At 36.5% G+C, this 19,377-nt stretch overlaps 2 protein-coding genes across 2 annotated transcripts; one reads left to right on the forward strand and one right to left on the reverse strand.

Annotated features, from left to right (window-relative positions):
* Positions 1-154: 154 nt before the first annotated feature.
* Positions 155-3,497, reverse strand: LOC122305613 (probable protein phosphatase 2C 2). Its single transcript, XM_043118203.1, has 5 exons — positions 2,518-3,497; positions 1,951-2,124; positions 1,280-1,450; positions 940-1,119; positions 155-824 (listed from the first exon to the last, which is right to left on the reverse strand). The coding sequence occupies exons 1-5, from the start codon at positions 3,187-3,189 to the stop codon at positions 669-671; spliced, it is 1,353 nt and encodes a 450-aa protein (XP_042974137.1). The 5' UTR covers positions 3,190-3,497; the 3' UTR covers positions 155-668.
* Positions 3,498-7,326: 3,829 nt separating this feature from the next.
* LOC122302350 (bifunctional aspartokinase/homoserine dehydrogenase 1, chloroplastic-like) lies at positions 7,327-18,614 on the forward strand. The gene is made up of 18 exons (XM_043113560.1): positions 7,327-7,581; positions 8,678-8,745; positions 8,833-9,207; positions 9,538-9,626; positions 9,726-10,029; positions 10,244-10,296; positions 10,376-10,587; positions 10,719-10,806; positions 10,917-11,030; positions 11,521-11,619; positions 11,885-12,079; positions 12,510-12,592; positions 13,085-13,310; positions 16,548-16,693; positions 16,983-17,118; positions 17,544-17,627; positions 17,712-17,804; positions 18,113-18,614. The coding sequence occupies exons 1-18, from the start codon at positions 7,442-7,444 to the stop codon at positions 18,356-18,358; spliced, it is 2,751 nt and encodes a 916-aa protein (XP_042969494.1). The 5' UTR covers positions 7,327-7,441; the 3' UTR covers positions 18,359-18,614.
* Positions 18,615-19,377: the final 763 nt, after the last annotated feature.

Below are 19,377 nucleotides of genomic sequence, written 5' to 3' on the forward strand. Positions count from 1 at the left end.
ATCTAATTTTTACAAGAGTAAATTAGCATTGAGATTTTTTGCATGCAACTTCCAAGCTCACACTTGCAAAAAGTACGTCTATTATATATGCTAAAACTGTCGGTATATTAAGAAAATTAGGATATCATTTTCTTTATACACACTTTTTGGGGATTGCAGATTATAATTTTGAGTTTCTACAAAGAGATTCATATTGAATGTAATAGAGGAATGATAATTTCTAGTTTCTTGTCTCCCGTAACAAGTGAATCAAAGAATTCATTTGACATAATTACGAGATCGATCATTAATATATAAAAAGAAAACAAAAGATTATTTAAAATAAATACAAACGTGAATTCTTTAGAAAAATGATGTTTGCAGTAGCAAATATAAGTGCCGTGTAATTATTTTAAAAAAATAAATAAATATAAGATCTACGTGAAAGAAAAATTAATTTCTTAATAAAAGAAACTATATTTTTTTTCAAAATAACTGTACAGTACTTACCCATTTTATAACTGCACGTAATATTATTCTTCTGTTGGGCCTATTTTTCACTATTTATTTTTTTAAGTTTGTTGGCAAAATTGTCCGGCCGTACGGTGCAAAACCATCTACATGATGCAGCATTGTTCCATCAGTATCCTTCTCCCGTACGTAAGACTGTAAGCTGAGATGCGTACCGATCAAGAGCCGGATACGGCAAAATATTGAAGATTGATCAGCATAACAGTTATGTCATCCATATTGCCTCGGCTACAAGACATATCTACAAGCTTTTTGCAAGACTTCAGCAGATTCTTCTCTTTCGAAACCACATCAACTGCCTCCTGATCATTTACCTGATCATCAATCACAGAGGCAAGGCTAATTAATTCGACCAGCTAGGGAACTAGATATATAGTCTATTTCATGCTTTCGCTAAGTAGTTTGCCCTAAAAGGTATTGGTACCGTACCTTATCCCACAATCCATCAGACGCCATTATCAAGAAGTCGCAGTCCGAAGTTAAACGAAGGCTTTCAATCTCGGGTTCGGATATGACCCAGTCTTTCAAATGCAAGTCCCCGATGGATCTAGATACTGCGAGCGATCCTTGAACTCTCCACACTCCATTCCGGCAATGCACAAAACCACCCTGCAACAGTAGTACGTGTCATACATATATACAATATAATATAGTTTCACTATATATATACTCTTTTTAACTTAATTACCAGAGGGTGCATGGGAAAAGAAAAAGTTGTAGCTGCGAACTGAAGAACAAAAGGAGACAATATTTGATCAGTAATACTTACGGAGTTTTGGATTCGAAGACGCTCATCTTCCCTACTTGGACGGTGATCATTTGTCAAAACAGTAGCTAATCCTTTTCGACTCAAAACTACTCTGCAGTCACCAGCACTTGCTACATGCAACTCTCCGTCCTTCAATAGCACGCTAGCTACACATGCTCCACTACTTATCTCCTGCATGAGGATAATTAATTTAAAGATCATTTCATGCAAGTAAATTTACGTGTATTAAATTTTAAATGTCGACAAATCATGTAAATTAATTCATGGATGATTCAATGTACGTAAATCCATATATATTCTTTATGATGATCATCGAGTGGTATATATTACATGATACGTGTTGTAATCATGCATGATGACTGATGTTTTAGGCATGCATGCACTTTTTTAATTAGGCGATCCAGACTTTTTCAAGAGGGAAAATTAAGGAGGTGGTCAACTCTCTCCGGCGAATTCTTTCGAATACTGGATGTGCCGGTACCGTAAATCCAATATAAAATTGAATGCTGTGGAATGCCAGGGCGCCCAGAAGCGTACTGCATCTTCTAGTTTATAAAGACCGAGTCAAGTTAATTATTACTTATTAAATACTTTCATATATACCATTATGTACGCATAATATATATTGGGGTTGAAAAGCTCAATGTACTACATGTTAAATTTGTATGTACCTGACTGAGAAATTCCTCGTCGGTGACCGAGTAGCCTTTGCGAATAGCTTTTTCCAACCTATCATCTTCTTCGCCGACATTATCAAGGGCTTCTACAATGTTCCTTCCTAAGTTTTTGGCAACATAATCGGCGGCAGCATGACCTCCATGCCCATCAATCACGGCAAAAAGTGCCTGCAGATGAAATATATGTACGATATTCATCAACATTAAAATTTGTTGATCATATACATACGAAAAGATAGACTAAGTTCCAAAACCAAATTGCCTGAAAAACCAAACGAATTAAGCTGAAAAAAAGGAGAGGTTTTACAGTTCTCGAGATCGATACTGAGCAAGTGATTGCACGTTTGGAATTCATTGATATTATTAAGAGCAATAATTAGTATATATTTAACGAAAATATTACTCCAAAAATAAGGAATTTTATATATGCGTAGTAATTATATATTTAAAGCTTTCCAAGACTGATAATCACAATGCTTTTGATTAACCAATTATGAGATATAGAAGAGTTCAAGATCACATTCTTCTGAAATTATAAGCACATGATATACGATTACCTACCTGCTTAGGATCTCCCAGAATATCAAGCATAACCCCATACCCATCTTCCATGACCATTCTTCTTCCTTTCCTGCTTGCCAATACGAAATTCCTCCCTTCGACCTCAAATTCCTTGTTCTCCAACTTCCTACCCATTTCACCAGATTCCATCTCAGGATATGCCGGCACAACCAGCTTGGCCGGTCTCTTCCGCGACTTGAGAGCCCCATTAACCCCTCCAAACTTCGTCGTTTCAAAAGAATCCGATCCTTGATCATTCACCAAAGCGCTGGAGTTCTCTTTCTTGTGCGTATCAGGCATTGTAATACCCTTCTGATATATTTTACGATGTTTATTTTCTTGCATGATTTTCTCTTCATGGAATGGTATATCAATCATCAAAATACCAGATTTGTCTTGAGCTCTTTCTCCGTAAAAACGTGTTGCTTCTACTTGATGATCACCACGGCCACCTATATATTCTTGCAGGGGATTCTCTTGTTGGCCTGTAACACGCGGAAGTTTCTCTCGCCGATGGCTTTCTTCACGTGTAAGGGTTGAGCTTTTTGAAATCTCAGGATTCAAACTTTCAAATATCAAAGACCCTTCTTTTCGTCCGACACAAATCTTGCCGACGCGAGAAAGAGGAGTCATGGGAGGATAATGTGAAGGGGAAGTAAGGGTGAGAGCCATAAAAATGGCCTTTCCGAGGGCTTCAAGAAGGTATAAAGCAATAAAGATGTCGGATAAAGGTAAACCCCAAATAAATTAAATTCTATCACATGCGTAAATTAAAATAAGTGCGCTAACTTTTTGAGTAGATCCCAGAAAAATCGCAGGTGATGGGATTCGCAGAAGAAAAGGGCTTTTGTTTTCACAAAATGAAATGGGTGTAAACAAGGGTCCGTATACATTGGGGGGCAGCTGGCAAGGACTAAGGAGTGAGAGAGAAATAGAAAACAATGATCACTGACGGGTCAGAGCGGAAGACCCTATCCAATTGTAATACAAAACATGTTTTATAAGGAAACCCAAATCAGGTGCTTTTGAAACTTTCTTTTTTTTTTTTTTTTTTTTGATGGGACTTTTGAAACTTTCAATGTCAAGGAAGAAGTCACACCAAAATAACTTATGTTTGGAAAATTCCAAATTTATTTCATTAATTCCATTACATATTTTGGTCTAATTTGGATTTAAGAAGTATTTTATTTTATAGATCATAATAATTTTTTTTAATTTTTATATAAAATATAATAAATAATTCAATTTTTTAAAATTTTAAAATAATAATAATATTAAAAAATAATATTCTAATAATATTTTATTCAACTATCATCCTTCATCTCAATTTATTTAATCTCAATTCATTATCCAAACACTATCAAAATATTTGACCAAGTTATCAATAGTAATTAAGCTAGCCCAACCCATTAAGAACAAAACAAAACAAAATAATCTTTACTCTCTTTTGTGAATTTAGCATCGTTCTTAAGACTAAAGACTTTGTATTACTGCAGCTAAATCATTTAAAAAATAAAGTAAAAGAAGATCAGCCGCTAGCTACTGTATTCATACTAGTCAATTAGTTGTTGGTTAATATTTCTATCCATTTCTTTCACCATAAAACAGAGAGACAAACATGTTTTATGCAATAAAAAATTATTCTGGAACACGTGTACTTCAAAGCATGAAGAGTAACAGTCTCTTGATCAAGGTCATATATTCATATTGAACGTTTATCATAGTCATCATGCAATGAACAAACACTAGTGAAGGATGAAGAATCAAATCAATCTTTTGTTACGTTCCATTTAGCCAATTGAATTAGTTGAAATCAGCTGCCACTTGTCTTTGACAAAGCTCCCCCCATCAAAGAAGAAATGGTCTCAAATGCCGATGGTTGCAAAACAACATGCCTAGCTCAATGTTTTCCCAAATCACATTCCACGGTCAATACTGCATTCATGATGGTCAATCATGTCCACGCATTCATGATTGAAGACATGACGTGGATAGATTTAAGAGTTAAAATAAGATATAAAATTTTTATCTCGTATTGTTTTATTATTTTAATTTTTTTAAATTTTAATCTTAAATTTTAAAAATTTAAAATAATAATAATATTAAAAAATATTATTTTATTTAATTTTTAAATTAATAATTCCCATATCACAATTCAAACCAATCCTTATATCAAAGGAGGATAAATGCAGCTAGCAACAGTATTTATTTGTGGCTCTACGCTGTCACAAATAATACCAGAGATGTTTATAAATTAGTTTATTATTATTATTATTATTTAATATTACATATATGGAGAGATGAAAAAAGGATAATAAATATATATCATTGCTAATTTATAAGAGAAACTCTCGATTTTAATTTCCTATACATAAGCAAAAGGTCAAGTCAAAACTTACGCAATTTTATTTTGTAGTTATGTTTAGGGGTGTACAAATAAGCTGGTCTTTCAACCCGGCCGGTTTAATCGACCTGAGCCGACTAAAAATGACCGAACCATTTCAATATTCTTCGGAAGTAAAAATAGTTGTACCTGTTTTTGATTTAATCGGGAATTACCCGATACCTATTTTCCGATACAAGTGATTTCTCGATTCTTCTTTTTCTTTCTAGATACAAGGGACTTCTTGATTTTTCTTTTTGCTCTCTTTCGGCAACCTTGGATCTGGAGAGAGTGGAGACGTACCTACCTTGATGAGAGCTACGCTTGAGTCACCATGTTCTCTCAAATGAATCCTTTGTTTTCTGCACTACCCATCTTTATACAGCACAACATCATGGTCGTGAAGTAATTGGAGAAAGTCAGCCCGAGGTCGACATTGGACATGTACAGCACGCCTCTATTGTGCCGCATGAAGACGTAGTCGTGGTTGAGCACCAAGAGGAATCCGGTGGCAGTAGCGTGGCCATTTATGGCGGCTATGGTGGGCATAGGAAGTGAGAGAAGCACAGAGGTGACCGGTCTAAAGGACTCAACCATGTGGTGGAGCCGCTCGTGAGCGCTGGAGGAGGATCCAGCGACTTGGGCCAAGGGTAGTTCGAACCCATTGGAGAAGGACCTGTCGTGTACAGTGGTGATTAGAGCAAAGCCACGAATGGCTTGGAATTTGACTTGGGAGAGAACCGAGATGAGGGAGTCGATGACTGTCGGGTTGAAGCAGTGCTTGTCGTCGTCGATGAGTGTTAGGAAGAAGAGGTCGCCACGCTTTTTTCTAAGGTGCACATGGTGGTGGGTGGGTGACTATTGATAATGATAGGCTAGGGGTTTGGTAATTGGTACAAGCATTTCTCTTTGTGTGTGTCCTTATAAGATGGGAGCGGTGTGAAGTAAGAGAGTAATAGAGGATCAAAATGCGAGGCCAAGATGGAATATGTGTTTTTTTTTTTTTTTTTGTTACACTAGATGGAATATGCGTTAACCATTCATTAGCCTACTCATCTGAGTTATCTCTATTGATGCATGTTAACCATACGTTAGCCTACTCCATTATTTCTATTGGGTTGATTTCATTTGCAAAGCTTCCTCCTTTTAGGTATGACCATGGAAGAAAGGAATGAAGTGAGTGTGGATCAATACTCAAATAAGTGGGAGTGAAGTGAAGTGTGAAGGGAGGGTTTTTTTATTCGTTGTCTTGCCTTCTTCTTCTATTTCTGAGTTTTTTTCGATTAATCGGTTAATTTTTGAAATTTTTCGATTTGGCTAATTGGTTAATCTCATCGGTTCGGAATTCCCTTTTATCGGAAGATTGTGGTTTCGGGTCGAGACAATCCATTTTCAATTCGGGCCGGGTCGGTGCCTAGTTGTGTTACTAAACTTGTTCGGTGGATTTGATGTCATATTTTGCTTGTTTATTATTAATAAAAGTCTATCTATGATTTTTGAAATATTGTGAGTCATTTTTTTTTTTCTAAATTACATTTTTTTTCTTAGATATATTTACGATGAAAAAGCGTACTCTACGGTGAATGGCTTCAATGATCAATTGCAGATATTTAGTACGAAAATGAATTCTTTAATATATATATAAATATATATATTTTTTAAAGTGGAGTCATTCAAACGGGACCACCCAGAGAGGCAGAGCAGTTCACCTGATCTGAGCCACCAAAGTGCGGAACTGATCACAGCCCTGATGACTGAGCTCCGAATCTAACGTGGCAAGATTCTATTCGTCCATATATTGCAAAACAATCTCGGACTGTGCGGTAATATGGAAAGGAAAAATGAAAATGATAGACATTACTGTGAGATTTTGTTTAATAATTAAAGTGAAATTATAATATTAATTAAATTTTGATTATACGAAAAATTTTGTTAAAAATTAAATAAAATATTATTATAATATAATTTTTTAATATTAATTTTATTTTAAAATTTAAAAAATTAAATTATTTATTATATTTTTTATAAAAATTTATAAAAATTATATAAAATAAAATAAATTAAAATAAAAATGAAATAGTTTAGGTTTGGATATCAAAATTAAGACTAAGTACAAAAAATCAGAAATTATGAAAGGAAAAAGAATGAAAGATTATAAATATTTAGCCTTTCTTAAAAGAAAAAAAAATTATAAATATTTAGAAATTATTAATTATAAATTAACAATGTTACATACAGTTGTAAAATTATAAATATTGTGTAATTATTTTAAAAAAGAGTAAAATTCATGATTAAAAAATTAATTTTTTTTATATAAGTTCTATATTAATTATTTTTTTAAAACGACTACACATCATTTGTATAATCACGACTGTAAATATTATTTTTCATTATAAATTAATGTATCATGTATCACCAACGTCAGCAAAATTCATAACGAAAGGCCGCCAGTCAGACTCCCCACTAGCTAGAAGCCAAAACCAAGACCAAGTTACCAACCTCCCCCTTCCTCCTCCTTCTGCTCCTCCTCGCGACGCAGCCATGCCTTCGCTCTCAGTTGCTATCTCTCACTCTCCGCACATTTTGTCACCGAACTCATTGGCTCGCGACACGAAGACGAAGAAGATCTGCCAATCGCAATACCGTTCATTCCCCCTTCCTCTCCGTTCTTCTATTTTCCGGTATGCTCGCTTTGTTTTTACTTTCCCTTATTATTTCCCAACTTTAGATTCTGCTTGTGTCCCGAGAAACTAAAGAAAACGAATGAACGGATTTTCAAACAGTTCTGAGGTATTTATGGAAAACTCACGAATGTATAAGATCTCGAGTTTTGGTTTGGTTTATTTTCCTGCATTTTCTCCGAAAGCAAACGGGGTTTTGGTGTAATTTTGAATATAATCTTTAGTATTGGACGGACTGGCTGTGATTTTTTTTATAGTTATTTGGCTATACCTCTTGCAGTCACCTCATCAAAGCGTAGAATCCGACCCTAGCTACAGCTGTTAGTTAAGGAGATGGATTGGAATTAGGTGTCATTTGCCTGATGCAAGGTAGAGCAATTCTTGAAAGTGGCTTTACCGTACAAAATGAGAGTAATTTAGGTCAGTTGAAGGTGTGAAAAGAGGTAGAGAGTCCTAAAACAACATGGATTGATGGAGCGAAGAATGATATAGTAAATAGGAAGGTGAGGCAGATTATAAAGCTAGTTGGGATAGAATGGAAGTCTGACCCCTAAGAATTGAATTGGATTTTAAAATAATAACCTTATCTACTTTTGTCCCTGGACTAATATGGAGTAATGACATTAGATGGGATCATAATTGATCTTAAGTTCTGTGTCCAGCCGTGCTTCAATTTGATTTTTTTTTTGGGGGGGGGAGAGGTCAGTCGGAGAAACTAATCAAAGTCTGTTTGTGAGGTTTCTTTTCTTTACTTGAACTGTATTTAATTAGTAGAACAAATTCCGTGTAATTTCATGTTGTATGTTTGTGATACTATCATGCATAGGGTCACCTTGTAACATGTCATGCGTATGCTTGAAAATTGTACTTGTTTTGTTCAATTATTCATATTAGGTTGCTGCAATTTCTTAATTGAACAATATCTTGCCGTTCAGATGGGAAATCCAATATCATACGTAAAGTATATGAAGACATCTTCATATTTTTCTTTCTTTTAAAGAAGCTATCCAGTCCTATGTTTTCTGCAAATATTGAGTTTCTACTGTTTTGTGGTTTATATATTTATGAAGCCATATTCTTTACTTGAATTTTTCAGAATGGGTTTTGTTTCTTGTCGGGGAAGCAAAGAGACTTCAAATACTCGTATCTTTACTTCAGTTACAGGTTCTTTATCTACCTCTGTGTCACAAGATATTTGAACTCATGCTTATGATTTTGTGGATAATTCTAATGTTGTCTATTTACTAGCAGATGTTTTACTGGATGAATCAGCGGAAGAAGTTCAGCTTCCCAAAGGTGACACGTGGTCTGTTCATAAATTTGGTGGTACCTGTGTTGCAAGCTCAGAAAGAATTAAGAATGTTGCGGATCTCATTGTTGAGGATGATTCAGAAAGGAAGTTGGTGGTTGTCTCTGCAATGTCAAAGGTCACAGATATGATGTATGACCTCATCGAAAAAGCTCAATCACGAGATGACTCCTACATATCTGCATTGGATGCTGTTTTAGAAAAACATAGATCAACTGCGCTTGACCTACTAGATGGGGATGAGCTTGGCAGTTTCTTATCACAGTTGCATCATGACATCAGTAACCTCAAAGCAATGCTTCGTGCAATATATATAGGTATTGGACCATTTTCAATCTCCCTTTTGCTGCACACACATACACACGTGCACCTTTGTGCTTGTGTATATCCATCCTTTTACTATACGCCAAACCCATGCCTATTTTTTTTTCTTCGGCTTAAGATAAAAAAAAAAAAAAAAAAACCTAGACTGCTTCATGATCTTTTACTTGCAACTTTTAGCTGCTTGTGAATGATTCCTTCTTATATTTTGTTATCCCATTTCATCTAATGACACAGACACATTATATTTATTGATATTTTGGTTCATTTTGAGGAGATTAGGGTTTCCACAAATGATATTGACTTACATGCTTCGTGCCTTACAGCTCGTCATGTAACAGAATCTTTTATGGATTTTGTTGTTGGACACGGAGAGCTGTGGTCTGCTCAGATGTTGTCGTCTGTTATTAGAAAGGTTGGGTGATTATTCGCCCATTTTTCAAAGAATCTGCTAGATGTCATTTTTCCAACTATCTTATTCATGCCCATTTTTTTTTTGTGTTGGCTCCTGCAGAAGGGAATGGACAGCAAATGGATGGATACAAGAGAAGTCCTTATAGTAAATCCTACTAGTGCTAACCAAGTTGATCCTGATTACTTGGAATCAGAAAAAAGACTTGAGAAATGGTATCACCAAAATCCATCTAAGATAATCATTGCGACAGGTTTTATTGCCAGCACACCGCAAAATATTCCTACTACCTTAAAGAGAGATGGGAGTGACTTCTCTGCTGCCATCATGGGTGCTCTGTTCAGGGCCCGTCAAGTCACAATTTGGACAGATGTTGATGGTGTGTACAGTGCAGATCCCAGAAAAGGTTTGTAATGGCCCTCATATTGATGCTTTTCTACTGTATTACCAATCACATTAAGATTTGAATCCATGCCTGAAAAATTTATTAGTTCTAAGGATCTACCTTTCCATATGTTGCATCCAAAATCATTCAAATATTGGTTTAATGCCTTTCTGGGATGTTCAGAAACAAGATTAATGTCATTTTAATTTAATGCTGATAATCATCTCATCTGCAGTCAGTGAGGCAGTAATTCTCCAGACGCTGTCTTATCAAGAGGCATGGGAAATGGTGAGCTTGACCACACGCCTCTCCCTCAAAGTTGAGAATTTGTATACACATTTTAACTAAAACTCCAAAAAATGTGCAGTCATATTTTGGGGCGAACGTGTTACACCCCCGTACCATAATTCCAGTGATGCGATATAACATTCCAATTAAAATAAGGAATATTTTCAACCTCTCCGCTCCTGGAACAAAGATTTGCCACCCTATGGTCAATGAAGAAGATGGCCAAAATGGGGAGTCTCTTGTCAAAGGATTTGCAACAATAGACAATTTAGCCCTTGTAAATGTTGAGGGGTGAGCCTCTGATTGTAGTGATTTTTGCTGCCTATTTTTTGAATTGATAAAATTATAAAAAGTATTGAGTTTTTTTTTTACCTTCACTTGTTACATCTCTTCTAACTATTTTTTTTCTTTTTTCTTTTCAGAACTGGAATGGCTGGTGTTCCAGGTACAGCTCATGCTATTTTTGGTGCTGTAAAAGATGTGGGAGCTAATGTTATTATGATATCTCAGGTTACTCTATCTTCACTTTTTACCAACAAAAAAAACCTTTACCTTCTCTTTTAATTTTATGGTATTTGTGATAGTACAACATTGACGATGCTCTTTAATTTGCGTTGTAGGCTAGTAGTGAGCATTCTGTGTGTTTCGCTGTGCCCGAGAAGGAAGTAAATGCAGTTGCTGAGGCATTGAAGTCTAGATTTCGTCAAGCTTTGGATGCTGGGCGTCTATCTCAGGTGGATACTTCTATTTATTCAACTTCTCAACCTAATTTCAAGAGATTAACTAATAAGACTTTAATGGGTTTAATGGGCTTAACCTTCTTTCTTGTATCTTTATCTACATTTTGATAAGTATTTCTCTTGTATACATCCTATGTACCTAGGTTATGCCTTTTGCACTTTTTAATGAAATTTTTACTTATAACGATAATAATAGTAAGAAAACGAGTTCAATTTACTGGAAATGCTCTATTATAGGACAATTCTTGCTCAGCTTTGAACTCCTTTTAGAATATGAGTCTCGAAGCCATATAATTTTTCCTCTCTGTTTGTTCACTTGCTTATATTGGATTTTTTAATCAATAAATAAGGATTTTATTAATGAGAACTAGGTGTAGCCTAGTTACACGGGACACATACAAGAGCAGCACCTGCCTATATTGTTAATTGTACTTGTTTCTAAATTTCTGATTTCCTATTTTTCTACTTTAATTGCCTTGCTCAGGTTGCAGTTATTCCAAACTGTAGCATTTTAGCGGCTGTTGGCCAGAAAATGGCAAGTACTCCTGGTGTTAGTGCCAGTCTTTTCAATGCACTGGCAAAGGTGAGGGTATTATCTATGTTTATATTAATCAATATGCAGTGTCTTGATTTATAAAGTTGTGTTCTTGTTATCTAACTTGAAGCTTATTTCATCTGTGCATGCTCAACTAATCATCGATGTAATGGACACTTTTGTGTTGGGATTTTCTGTTTTTCATTTTTTTGTTTACTTGATTTCATCAGTGCCAGGTCATACTCATTATTTCAATTTTCATATGATTTGGCCTTCTCATTGTCCATCTATTTCCTTAATGTAAACAATGCAGGCAAATATTAATGTTCGTGCTATAGCTCAAGGTTGTTCTGAGTACAATATTACTGTGGTGGTCAAGCGAGAAGATTGTATAAAGGCCTTAAAAGCAGTCCACTCTAGATTTTATCTTTCAAGAACCACCATAGCAATGGGTATCATTGGACCTGGATTGATTGGTAGCACATTACTTGAGCAGCTAAGGGATCAGGTTGTTTTTTTTTTTGGAGAAATTTTATCTTCTTCAGTATTTAGTTCCATATTTTAATTATATGTCAGAATTCCTTGTACAATGTCATATTTTTACATCAGATTACTTGAGAAAGATCCTACAGTGCTGATTAGGGGTCGATTCTTGTCATAATAATGTTTTCTTTTCTGTTCTTTATTGATCTCTTGAGTAGTAACTCAAGGTATATATTGCCGACAATTCTTAAGTGGTTTGGATTTTAAATTTATAGACCTTAGGCTATTACATTTTTTAATTTGTATAATTTTTTTTAAAGAGGACGGTACCCAAATTTTATTAATTAACCACAACCTTTTGAACTTATGTGCATAATCTTGTTTATTTCTTTTATTTATTTCTTGCTTTTTTTCCTTTTACTTATAAAAATTTTTCTCTCTTTCTTTTAATTCAGGCAGCTGTCCTTAAGGAAGAGTTTAATATTGATCTGCGTGTGATGGGAATCACTGGCTCAAGGACAATGCTTTTGAGTGATGTGTAAGTTAAAATTTTCAATCAAATTAAAATATTTTATCTCCACACTTTATTGCTTTGGTTTTCCGCTATTGTACTAATTGGGGACAACATTCATGATTTTTTGTCTTTAATTCATCGTAGTTAGAATGTATTTAGGTGTTTTTCTGTATACTTCCCGTTTACATGGCTTATGCCTATCTCATTCATATCAATAATATTTATCTCTTACTTATAAAAAAAAAAAAATTAAACCTTTTTACTTTCTAAAGCTTGGTCTCATTTAAATTCAAAATTGGGATTTGATCAGAGTGTGCCTCTTTTCCTTGATCTTGCTCTCTTGAAATCCCTGTTTTTGTCACTACATTGTCATGGCATTGCCCACCACAAAGGCAAAAGGAAATGAATTTGAAGCTAAACGGATTATGCATTAGTTGTCAAATAAGATTCATGGTGATTCAGTCATTTCTCATCCTATGATGATTAATCTTGAATTGTTATCATCTCTGGTTTTAGGGGCATTGAATTATCTAGATGGAGAGAACTTCAAAAGGAGAAAGGAGAAGTGGCTGATTTGAAAAAATTTGCACAACATGTGCATAGGAATCATTTAATTCCAAATACCGTTTTGGTAGACTGCACAGCTGACTCTATTGTTGCAAGCCATTACTATGATTGGTTGCGGAAAGGAATTCATGTAATTACCCCCAACAAAAAGGCAAATTCAGGACCACTTAATCAGGTAATATTGGTAGTTTGATGTCAGACTTTCAAGATTAGTAGACTCATTTTTTGTATCAGCAATATAAACCTAAGAATTTTATTTTTGATAAATAAAAATTTTATTAATCAAAAGAATGGCAAAACGCCTGTGTTACAACTCTAATGCCCCACCTAAGTGGGTGCATTAGAGGCTAGAAAGTCCCGAAGGGCCATACCATTAAAATCAACAGCTATGGCCCAACTACAAAGAGTTCTAAAAAATAAAAGTTTAAGCTCCTCTATAGATCTTTCCTGGTCTTCAAACGTCCTTTCATTGCGCTCCCGCCACAAACTCCACACAATGCAAATCGGAATCATTCTCCACATAGCTTTAATCGGCCGCCTTCCTCTTATGCTTGGCCAGCTAGCCAATGCTGCCTCAACCGTTCTTGGCATCACCCATACCATTGCCGAGCGAGCAAACACCTCGTTCCATAAAGTCCTTGCTACCCCACAATGTAACAAAAGGTGATCGACTGACTCTCCTCCACTTTTGCACATACAACACCAGTCTGCAATGATAATCCTTCTTTTCCTTAGATTATCAGTGGTAAGAATCTTACCCAACACTGCTGTCCAGACGAAGAAAGAGGCTTTTGGAGGTGCATTGTGACGCCATATCTTCCTCCACGGGAAAAGAGAAGTAGACTCTGGGGTGAGAACCTTATAGAAAGATTTAACCGAGAAAATACCTTTTCTTGTTGGCTTCCACCACATGACATCCTCTTGCTGGCTGTCTAGATTTATAGAGTATATAAAGCTGTAAAAATCTGCAATGCTACTCATCTCCCAATCTTGTAGCGCCCTACCGAAGTGAATATTCCAAACAATCCGTCCCTCCATCACCTCCATAGCATCCGCCACTGAAATATTCTTTGCACTCGCTAGTTGGAAGAGAGATGGGTACACATATTTTAAGGCCCGACAATCACACCACACATCGCTCCAAAATTTAATCCTGGATCCTGTACCCACCTGAAACTTAACAAAACGGTTAAAAACCTCCCATCCTCTTCTAATGTTTTTCCACAAACCAACTCCATAAGCCCCCCTTACTTCTCTCGTGCTCCACTCTCCCCATAAGCCGCCATACTTTTTTTCTATAACCATTTTCCATAGCACATCTGGTTCTCTGGGGTATCTCCATAACCATTTGCCTAATAGTGCCCGATTAAACACCCTTAGGTTTCTAACACCCAAACCTCCCCCCTGGATAGACTTACATACCTGTTTCCACTTGACCAAGTGAAACTTGAACTCATCTCCCAATCCTCCCCACAGGAAATCTCGTTGAAGCTTCTCAATACGGACTGCTACACTTGCTGGAATTGGAAAAAGAGATAAGAAATATGTGGGTAGATTAGAAAGTGTGCTTTTTATCAAGGTGATCCTACCGCCTTTAGACAAGTACATTCTTTTCCACCCTGCCAGTCGCCGCTCAATTTTCTCAAACACCATATCCCATATAGAAGTAGCCCTTGAAGCACTCCCCAAAGGCAATCCCAGATAGGTCATAGGAAGAGAAGCAACCTTACAACCCAGCGTTCGTGCCAATAGGCGGGTGTTTGGAACCGACCCAATTGGCACCAATTCTGATTTATCCAGATTCACCTTCAGCCCAGAGACAGCCTCAAAACAGAACAGTACAGCCTTTAGCGCTTGAACATGCCTATGCTCAGCTTCACACATGATCAATGTATCATCTGCAAATAATAAGTGGGAAATATCAATGATGCCCCTGCTTGGGGTACCAATCGGGAAACCTGCAATAACACCATTCACAACCAGTGCCGATATCATCCTGCTTAGCGCCTCCATGACCATGACAAACAGCAAAGGAGACAATGGATCCCCTTGTCTCAAACCACGTGAACTCTGGAAAAATCCCACTGAGGTTCCGTTCAATAGTACCAAAAATTTTGCCGAAGAAATACACCAACGAATCCAGGCCCTCCACCTCTCCCCAAAACCACACCTCCTTAATAAGTGTAAAAGGAAATCCCAGTTAACATGATCATACGCCTTTTCCATGTCAAGTTTACACATGATTCCTGTTTTCCTGGCGTTTAGTCGACTGTCGAGGCATTCATTGGCAATTAACACTGCATCTAAGATCTGTCTTCCTTTAACAAAAGCATTTTGGGGTTGAGTAACAATCTTACCCATCACCTCACTTAGTCTATTCGCAAGTACCTTGGATATTATCTTATACACCCCACTCACTAGACTGATAGGCCTAAAATCCTTAATCTCCGTCGCTCCCACCTTCTTAGGTATCAAAGCTAAGAAAGTGGCGTTAAGGCTTTTTTCAAATCTTCCCACCCTAAAGAACTCCTGGAAGACTTTCATTAGATCTTCCTTAATAACACCCCAACAGTCTTGGAAGAAACCCATAGAGAATCCATCCGGTCCTGGTGCCTTGTCCTTAGCCATTTTCCTCACAACTTCATAGATCTCTCTCTCTTCAAAATCCCTTTCTAAATGTGATGCGTCACTCAAACCAATGGTATTAAAATCCAGCCCATTCAGAGGAGGCCGCCATCCCGCCTGTTCCTTTAGCAAGTTCTCATAATAACCCACAACATGATTGTGAATTTCCTGTTCATCTCTGCACTCCATTCCATCCACCTTCAACATCTCAATGTTGTTATTTCTCCTGTGTGAGTTTGCTATTCTGTGGAAAAAGCCCGTGCACCGATCCCCTTCCCTCAACCATAAAGCTCTTGATTTTTGATGCCACGACACCTCCTCTAATAGGATCAACCTTTCAATTTCTGCACCCAGCTCAACCTTTCTGTCTTTTTCTGCCTGTGTGAGGTGTTGTACCTCTTGAAGTCTCTCAAGCGCCTGAAGTTCCGCCAGCTTTGCTTTTTTGGTTTCCCCTACATTGCCAAACAATTCCAAGTTCCAAGTTTGGAGATCCTTTTTAAGAGCTTTCAATTTTGCCGCAAAAATGAAGGAATTGGAGATCCCCTACCCCCACCTAAGAATTTGCAAATGGTGAACTGTGTTTTAAGGAATCAACTATAAATGCTCAACAGAGATCCACAAACATGGTAAAAAAACCAACTTTTAATTGACAATAAATAACAAGGGTAAACCAATGCAACTAAGGGGGATTTTTAATACTACAGAAGAGGAAGTGATAATCACTTGAATTAAAAATGCTATCTTTTTCCTTGCAATTATTCATGTTGGGCATATTGCAATATTCTAGTATTTGAAGTTGAGAGCTCTTCAACGGCAATCCTATACGCATTACTTCTATGAAGCTACCGTTGGAGCTGGTCTTCCAATCATTAGCACTTTACGAGGTCTCCTTGAAACTGGGGACAAAATATTGCGGATTGAAGGCATCTTCAGGTTTTGTTATGTAGAACCCTTACTTCCTTTCTCCCTTTCTTTCTTTTTTTTTCTTTTTTTTTTTTTCCTGCATTTTAGACTTCTTTTGTTTTTTTTTTTTTTTGGTTGGGGGGGGGGGGGGGGGGGGGGGGGGGGGGGGGGGATTCAAATAGTATTGAGCATTCCCCACCCTTCTCGTGACCCAAGGTTAAAAAAATATAGAGAAACCAGAACCTAGTTTGAGTCTAAACAAATAAAGATTTCATTCTTACATGCGTACCAATATACTTCTTATATTTTGCTACTGCAGTGGGACTTTGAGTTACATCTTCAACAACTTTATAGGTAAACGAGCTTTCAGTGAGGTGGTAGCTGAAGCAAAACAAGCCGGTTACACTGAGCCAGATCCTAGGGATGATCTATCTGGAACAGATGTTGCTAGAAAGGTACTGCATGCTTAATTTATTGTAGCTGCAATTTGAGTGGAGTGGAATGGTATAATATTTTTTCTGTCAGCCACCACTAATTGCTAAATGTGAAAGGGGGACATTTGAAAGCAGGGTGATATGTGATGAAATACCTAAGACAATGATTATGCTTACCTAACAACTCAATTTTAACATGTTTCTTTTCTGAGACAAACTGTTTTAACTTGTGTTGACATATGCCTGCTGCTATTTCAATTTGTTTCCATTGGAGAGCTTGAGCTAGCCAGATGGCTGGCGTGTCCCCATTATGGTGACTACATGGTTATGGCTACTTATTGGATCAGTTGGGTGTCTGAGAATACATATGCTACTTTGGCCGCTTGATAAGACTTTCTAAAATCCCGCTCTTAACCCTCATTTTCTAATTTCTTTTCATGTTGTAGGTGATAATTCTTGCTCGGGAGTCTGGTCTAAGGCTAGAACTATCTGATATTCCCATTGAAAACCTTGTGCCTGAGCCATTAAGAGTAAGAACTAAATTTGACGCTCATAGAGTTTATTTACTGAGAAAAATTTGCCTTTGATATGGATATCCCCATGATTGGCTGCAGGCTAGTGCTTCTGCTGAGGAATTTATGCAAAAACTACCTCAATTCGATCGGGATATGGCTAAAAACCAACAGGATGCTGAGGATGCGGGGGAAGTGAGTATCTTTCAGGCACCATTTCTTGTTTTAACCTATTTGAAGAGTAGACTAGGTGAATTAATGGGTAGGTAAATATGTATCTTTGTTAGTGGGACGTGTGGAAGGTATGCCCTAGATCTCTAGATTTACCATGGTTAATTGTTTGAGTGTCTCTGATAAGTTCATGAGAGTTCTTTGGGAGGGGTTTGTTCAGCGGGTTTTCTGTAGCAGCCTTGGTCAATATATGGGAGACCTAAGGAATTTTTCTTTTGAAATTCTGCTTCGGTATTGACCCAGTTTCTGACGAGCCTATATTATATTTGAAGGTATTGAGGTACGTCGGTGTTGTTGATGTGGTTAATGTGAAAGGTGTGGTGGAGTTGCGAAGATACAAGAAAGATCATCCATTTGCACAACTCTCTGGATCAGATAATATAATCGCCTTTACGACAACAAGATACAAAAACCAGCCTTTGATAGTCCGAGGACCAGGTGCTGGGGCTGAAGTCACTGCTGGTGGAGTATTCAGTGACATATTGCAACTCGCCTCTTACCTTGGTGCTCCATCCTAGTAACATCATTACACGCACGGTCCATCTGTAGCACCTCTGTCCAGTATATTTTGCCTGCGGGGCAATATGTCGGTAGCTGATAACTCGATAGTTAGTTTGTAGGGTTTATGTCTTGTTATGTGGTGCTAATAGTAGATTCATCTACTAAGCGGCTTTAAGAGTCAAAGACCAGAGAGATTGTAACTGTACGAAGCATTTTCCGAATTGGAAAAAGTGTAGTTTTTAACTTTTTAAGAGTGAAGATTCCGTGGGTGCAGTTTTCAGTTCCTGATGATATGACATGCCGCGTGAACATCTTTTAGCCTAGCTAAGGATGTTTTGGTAATTTCATAGGACTATTCTCTATGAAAAACGTTGCGCCGGCAATGGGGAGAAATGAACATGTGATGGACTCAACTATCACGTGTTGCTTAGGCTGCAACTTGGAGGTCGGCCTCGTCCCAATTTGTGGCGCTACTGCTAGTCTGGGCCAGCCTCAACATCAATGGGTAAGTTTTTAAGCCGTGCTTTAGATAAAAAAAAAAAAAAGGATTTTTATTTAATCTCATTTTATAAATGTAAATTATTTAAATTTTTATATAAAATATTATAAATAAATAATTTTATAAATTTTAAAATAATAATATTTTATTTAACTTTTAATTTTTATATGAAAAATTCTATTTATAAGTCTCATGTACCATATATTATTTTTTTTTGTTATTTTTTAAAATTTATTTTCTTACTAAATGTGTGATATATAAATAATGAGTAGAATAATTCAATTATTTTAAGAAGATTATAATAAAAAAATTTAAAAGTTTTAGAAAAATAAAAAATAAAAAATTAAGTAATGTGTGATATATGAGATTTATGAATATAAAAACTCTTTTTTATCTAAAATATCTAAATCTAATATCTATCACGCCACATTTTAACCTTTCCTCAAAAGGCCTGCTTTACGCACCTCTGGGAATGACGGCCTAATAGATGGAGGACGTCGCATGCTAATTATAAACTTTTTAAAATAACGTTGATAG

This window comes from Carya illinoinensis, chromosome 3, assembly GCF_018687715.1.
Source record: "Carya illinoinensis cultivar Pawnee chromosome 3, C.illinoinensisPawnee_v1, whole genome shotgun sequence".
Classification (NCBI taxonomy): domain Eukaryota; kingdom Viridiplantae; phylum Streptophyta; class Magnoliopsida; order Fagales; family Juglandaceae; genus Carya; species Carya illinoinensis.